Source organism: Callorhinus ursinus, unplaced genomic scaffold (assembly GCF_003265705.2).
Source record: "Callorhinus ursinus isolate GAN/ISIS: 27379988/994484 unplaced genomic scaffold, GSC_fseal_2.0 scaffold16, whole genome shotgun sequence".
In the NCBI taxonomy this organism is placed as follows: domain Eukaryota; kingdom Metazoa; phylum Chordata; class Mammalia; order Carnivora; family Otariidae; genus Callorhinus; species Callorhinus ursinus.
In genome coordinates this window covers 42,532,831-42,539,205 of record NW_027397078.1, presented here as the reverse complement: position 1 = coordinate 42,539,205, position 6,375 = coordinate 42,532,831, and the positions used below count along the sequence as shown (strand labels likewise).

The 6,375-nt window shown below is 46.3% G+C and overlaps 1 protein-coding gene across 1 annotated transcript in view; it reads left to right on the top strand.

Annotated features, from left to right (window-relative positions):
* The window catches only part of CD99 (CD99 molecule (Xg blood group)), a 32,612-nt gene extending 31,770 nt beyond the window's left edge, over positions 1–842 (top strand). Inside the window, exon 10 of the mRNA XM_025857836.2 lies at positions 294–842. Within this exon, the coding sequence (XP_025713621.1) occupies positions 294–319 (26 nt within the window). The 3' untranslated portion in view covers positions 320–842. The remainder of the gene's footprint in view (positions 1–293) is intronic.
* Positions 843–6,375: the final 5,533 nt, after the last annotated feature.

Below are 6,375 nucleotides of genomic sequence, written 5' to 3'. Positions count from 1 at the left end.
AGAGAGAGAATGAGAGAGAGAGAGCACGAGAGGGAAGAGGGTCAGAGGGAGAAGCAGACTCCCTGTCGAGCAGGGAGCCCGTTGCGGGACTCGATCCCGGGACTCCGGGATCATGACCTGAGCCGGAGGCAGTCGCTTAACCGACTGAGCCACCCAGGCGCCCGCCCATTCATCTTCTATAGCAAGGGAGTCACCTGCGTCTGAAATTTTTAAGAAGCGGTCGGTGACGTGCGGGTTTTGGGGGAGCTGGGGATGCCTTGTGAAGTCTTTCCTTGTCTGTTTGTCCTTGGCAGTTCAGTGGAGTCTTCTGGAAAAGTAGGAGCTTGACTGCAAATGCAAATCCTCGACGTTCCCAGCAGGAGGACAAAACTCGCCTGCTGCATCCTCCCAAGAAACACGTGCACCGGGTAGCGGTGGCCACGGTGGAATCCAGCCCCGTCCTGCCCACGCCTGTGCTCACGTTGAGACTCTTTGTTTAGACCTTGAGATGCGTTGTGCCCATTTGCACCATGCTGGGTAGACAAGGGATACTAACGCCGAGTGTCGCGCCCTGAGAGGGGAATTTTGCCCCCCCTGTCCATGGCCTTTAAGGGTTTCCCCGTGGGGTGTGAAAGGCCGATTGTGCATCACAAAGTCATTCCAATACCGACCCCACTGAAGCTTCCCCACCCGGAACTCTGGGCCGTTTACCAATTAAGATGTGAGTCAAACAGAACCATCCCTGGCACTGACCCTCGGATATGGTGAGATAAGCGTTTCATTAGTGTCCTCAAAATGTCCTTCATTGGGTAGTATTTTTTTTTTTTTCACACCAGACTAATAAAAAAGAAATTAGAAACCAAGTACTTTTTACTTAAATGTTTTACCATGGGCTGACATCAGTTTAAAGAAGGCTGTGGAAACTAGTGGAATGGACCCTGTGGTCCCTTTTCTGGGGCTGCAGGACAAACAATCAACCCATGTGTATCCCCTGCATTTTCGGGATTTTCTTTCTCTGCCTACTTCCCTCCACTGGTCTTAGTACATTGGGGACAAGGACTTCTCAGCATTCAGATACTCCCCTGCATTGCATACTTCTTTGCATGCAGATACTCCCCTGAATCCAGATACTCCCTTGCATTCAGATACTGCCCTGCATCAGATACTCCTATAATTCAGATATTCCTCTGCATTAGATACTTCTCTATACTCAGAAAGTCCCCCGGCATTCACATACTCCCCTGCATGAGATACCCTCCTGCATCAGATATTACCCTGCATTCAGATACTCCCCTGCATCACATACTTCTCTGTATTTAGGTACTCCCTTGAATCAGATACTTCCTTGCATCCAGATACTCCCCTGAATCAGATACTCCTCTTCAGTTCAGCTACTCCCCTGAATCAGAAACTCTTCTACATTCAGATACTGCCCTCTTCTTCCATGTGGGTTTTTTTTGTGGAAATGTGTTAACTGTAATGTCTTTACAAAATGTCTTAACTGCTTTGGTGTGAGAGCTTGCTTTACCTTTGGGGTAAAACTGCTTTGTGGCTCAGGAGCTCCTGCTATGTTTCTTAACAACTTGAAATGAACCAAAAGCATACTCTTCCTCCTTGACAAAAATGGCTTTGTTTAATTATTTCTGAGTTTTTGTATGAAGAAGTCTTAGTGTCACGGTTTTGAAATCAGGATTAGAAAATTTATGTAGGGGGACGCCACGGTGGCTCAGTCGTTAAGCGTCTGCCTTAGGCTCAGGTCATGATTCCAGAGTCTTGGGATTGAGTCCCGCATCGGGCTCCTTGCTCAGCGGGGCGTCTGCTTCTCCCTCTCCCTCTGCCTGCCGCTCCCCCTGCTTGTGCTCTCTCTCTCTTTCTCTCTCCGACAAACAAATAAATAAATATAATCTTTTTTTAAAAAAGTCCTGGGATCGAGCCCCGCATCGGGCTCCCTGCTCGGCGGGAAGCCTGCTTCTCCCTCTCCCACTCCCCCTGCTTGTGTTCTCTCTCTCGCTGTGTCTCTCTCTGTCAAATAAATAAATAAAATCTTTGAAAAAAAGAAAGAAAATTTATGTAGGCTAGCGGGAGACAGTAACACAGAGGGTTTAAACCTGGTCATAATGTATTTAGCCAAACAACATGAGCTGATATTGTACATTTGTCCGAGTGTGTGTGTGTGTACATTTATTGTCTGAAGTCAGCTTTGTTAGGATGTGTGTGTGTGTGTGTGTGTGTGTGTGTGATTGTTGATGGGCACTGCCTAATTGTCCCCCACAAAAGTTGTGCAAATCTATGGTGTTCCCAGTGATGTCTCAGCTGTCCTCAAATAGCCTTGCAAACGTTATGGGCCTTGCCAGCCTGTTGAAAACATGGTATCGAGTCAACAGTTTTCCATTACATTTCTCTCAACACAGGTGGGACTGGGAATGTGTGTGTGGAAAATCCATGTTCGCTCCATTCTGAATGCGCCCTTTCTCTGTTTTTACATGCCTCATTGTTCCTGCTGTTATTGATCTATGGGAACTCTTTACATATTAAAGGCACTGCCATTTTTTTGACTCTGAAATAGGTAGCCAATAAGCTTTTTCACTTTATTTTTAGCCTCTTAACTGAAGTGATCTTTTCTCCATTCATTTTTATCATTTTTATGTAGTGAAATTACTTAATGGTTTCTGGGCATGCTGTTAGAAAGACATCAATCTTACTAACATTTTTTTCTTTTAAACATCAGGGGGCAAATGGGTGGCCCAGTCGGTGGAGCATGAGATTCTTGATCTCATGGTTGTGAGTTCAAGCCCCATGTTGGGTGTAGAGATTTACTTAAAAATAAAATCTTTAAAACCTCCCCCAAAACCTCATATTCTGTTCCAACACTTTTATGGTTTTTTTTTTTTTACATTAAAATACTTGATTCCCTAGAGATGCATGTTTGTGTAGGGATGAGGAAGAGATTCTGCTATGCAATTCCCACCCTCTGTGTAGGGTATCATGCTATTATTCCCAAACCATGTCCCTAATATATATGTGTAATCATGTGAGAATATCCTTCTTTATGTCTAAAAAAATAAAAAAAGAGAATATCGCTCTTTAGAGCTTTCACCTGGAGTGGGTATTAAATTGAATTAAGTGCTTTTTCAGGATCTGTGGGGATGACCGTAGGGTTTTCCGGTTTATTCTATGAATATAATGAATTCAGGATGATTACATGCATGATCATACCTAATGTGATGTAGAAACATCCTGTTGTCCTTGACTTGGGTCTTATTTGGTGGCGGGCTTGTCATTTGGTTTGGGTTATTGTGTCCATATTCAAGAGTGACCTCGCTCTGTGTTCTGTGTGTGCATGATTTCCATAGATTCTGATAGACTTTCTTCTTTTCATCCTGAGAGATTGGTTTGGCTGGAGCTACCTGGGCCTTGTGTGTATGTGTGTGTAGAGGGGATAAGTGATTTCAGTCTTTTGTTTCTTTCTTAGGGAAACAGAGATTTATAATTAAAAAAAAAAAACTTTATTTCCACTTCTTCATTTGAACATCATCCAGGTTTCCTGAGTTTTCAAAATGTCACCACGTAGATTTGAACACAGAATTTCCTGCTAATTGTTCACTGTGCTCCGGGTCTGTGGGGAACTCTGTGTCCTTGTGATTTTGTACCGTTATTATGTTTCTGGTTTCGGTTCTCGAATAATGGTTGGGTGATAAGCTTCACCGTTTCCGCGCTTTTCATTCGTGGTCCCGGTTGTTGGCGTTCTTTGGGTTTATCTGCCCTCCATGCAGACGCGCCTTGAGTCGAACGCTAATTCCCATATGCTTTCTCATCCTTTCCTATGCAATATTGTAAATATTCCAGGCTCTGGCTTTTCCTCTGAGCTCAAGGGTAGACACGGATCATTGCTATTTCTATTTTCCAGAGAGTCGCCATTTCCGTTTTTTTTCTTTCTTGTCAACTCAACGGTTTGAAAAGGTTTTTCGTTGGTTTTGTTTTTTCACGTCCACGTGATATTTTTGTGTTTTCTGCTTCCTTGGATGTGGTCACCAGTCTCCTGGTTTGATTGCCATGTGCAACCAGAATGTTGCCTATATCATTTCTGCCTTCTGTCTCCCCCCTCCAGTGGATTGAAGCTTTTCTTTCTGAGGAAGTTCCCTGAACGTGGAGACACACGTGGATTCTCAGCGTTGAAGGTACAGAGGATGTGAACGTGAAATCCACCGTATCAGCTGTCTCTTCAGGCATCTGTGTGTGTTCTGCATGAGCTGTTTAGGCTGAGACAGGTGTGGGTAGCCACGAGTGTCTGACAAGGGAATCGGCATGCGTCGTTATGCAACTCAGGGGATGCCCATGTATGGCAGACATGACTTGTGCACACACCCCGGTTTAAGGTCAAGCCGGCTTCCGGGGGGCTGGCTCCTCCTTTCCTGTTCTGCCCGTCCCCTTCTGTTCTCATACCCACCTTCCCGGGCACATGGTGGTTTGCAGGCGTAGCAAATGCATCAGTTTCCTCTCTCTCTGCTCCCAGGAGCCAGCTTGGCATCCCTGCCCTGCATCTTGCATGCTTAGCTGCAGGAGGGAGGAACGTGGTCTGAGGTCTCACTCTGGAGGTCGGCGTCCCTCTAGGCAGTTCTGGGCTCCTCTACCTCCCCGTGATTTCTTTGCTGGCTGCCCGAAGGTCCCCTGACACCTGCAGCCCTTTGCTTTTTTATTGTTAACCTGGGGCGATTGAAACAGGTGTTTTATATTCTGTGCACCTTTTTGTCCTTATACCCAACTCCGTTGAGGTCGAGGGAGGCTCTGGACACCCCTTCATCCACGTGGGAGCTCCCCCACCTCAGCAGGTTTGCATGGGGGTCGTTTAGCCCCTTCGTCTGCTGCAGAGGGCAACGTTGGAAGCAAAAACACTCACGTCTGTCTTGCATGTAGCATGCTCGTGATATTGCACCACCAACCACCTCCGTCTGGTTCCTAGTTATTTTTGTCACCCCCAAAGGAAACTGTCATGTACTGGTTTCCTGGGGCGGCCATAACCGAGCACCACCAACGGGGAGGAGGGGTGCTTAAATCACAGAAGTGTGTTGCCTCCTGGTTCTGGAGACCAGAAGTCCGAGACCAAGTTGTGGACAGCCCTGGTCCATGCTGCAGCCTCCAAGGGACAGTCTGCTCCATATCTGCATCCCAGCTCCCGGGAGCTGCTGGAGGTCCTGGGCGTCCCTTGGCTGGTCCCACCTCTGCCTCCATGTGTCCATCTTTATCCAAACATCCCCCTCTTTATAGGACCAGCGCGCATATGGTCATGTCCCGCCTGACTCCAAGGTGACCCCATCCTAACCAATTGCATTGACACCCGCCCGATGTCCAGCAAAGGTCGTATCCTGCAGGATTACCAGTGACGACTCCAATGTATGATTTTTTGGGGAGGGGATAGGGGTCCACAGTTCAACCCAGGAAACCACCCATCTGCTTTCTGTCTCTGGATTTGCCTGTTCTGGACGGTTCAGGGACATGGACTCACACACAATGTGGCCTTTGGTGTCTGTTGTCTGTCACGAACGTACAATTTTGAAAGTTTATCCACATTGCGGGGTGTCTGTGTGTGTGTGAGAGAGAGAGACAGAGAGATCTCTGTTCCTTTTCGTGGTCGGGGAAATGGGGAGAAAACGTCTGTCCAAGCGTGTCATCCACTGCTCTTGACTCTCCCACGGGGAGTTTGGGATTGGACATGGCAGGTTTCCTTAAAGCATCACACACAGACCCACCCCCTCCTGTGTGCACCTCAACCTGGTCTGCATCACCAACATCGCCTTATAATGATGCTCCACGTAAAGAACGAAAACCAGAACACCAGACACTCGAGACACATGCACACATTTCTAGGTACCAGAAAAAAAAATGCAGAAAACGTCAGGATTCATTTCCCCCTTTTATATCTGTTTAGCCTAAATCTAGCTTTTTTGGGGGGAGGGGAAGTGGTTTACAAACAGCTTTCACCACCACGATTTATTAGTATTTTTTTCTTTCTTGTGCACTAATCCCATAGATCAGAGAGGTTCAAAGCCTTTTGGAAATGGTGGGTTTGTAGTCTTTCCTGCACGTTGAGGGAGGCAACTAGCAAGGGTAAGTCAGTGTGTATAGGTGCATAAGGGAGGCATAATCACAGAGCCTTACAGAGAAAATAGGGGAAAAAAATCCCTGGATTGGCCACCAGCTGTATTTCTTCTGCAGACAGATTCCCAAACAGGAGATGTAAAGAATTTGGCGCTTCTGTAAAATGCCTGTGAAATCAACGATACGTCTTTATCTATCTATCTATCTATCTATCTATCTATCTATCTATCTATATATTTGTTTTTTGTGGGGAAAGAGGCAAAAAAGAGAGAAAGAAAGAAAGAAGAAAGAAAAAGAAAG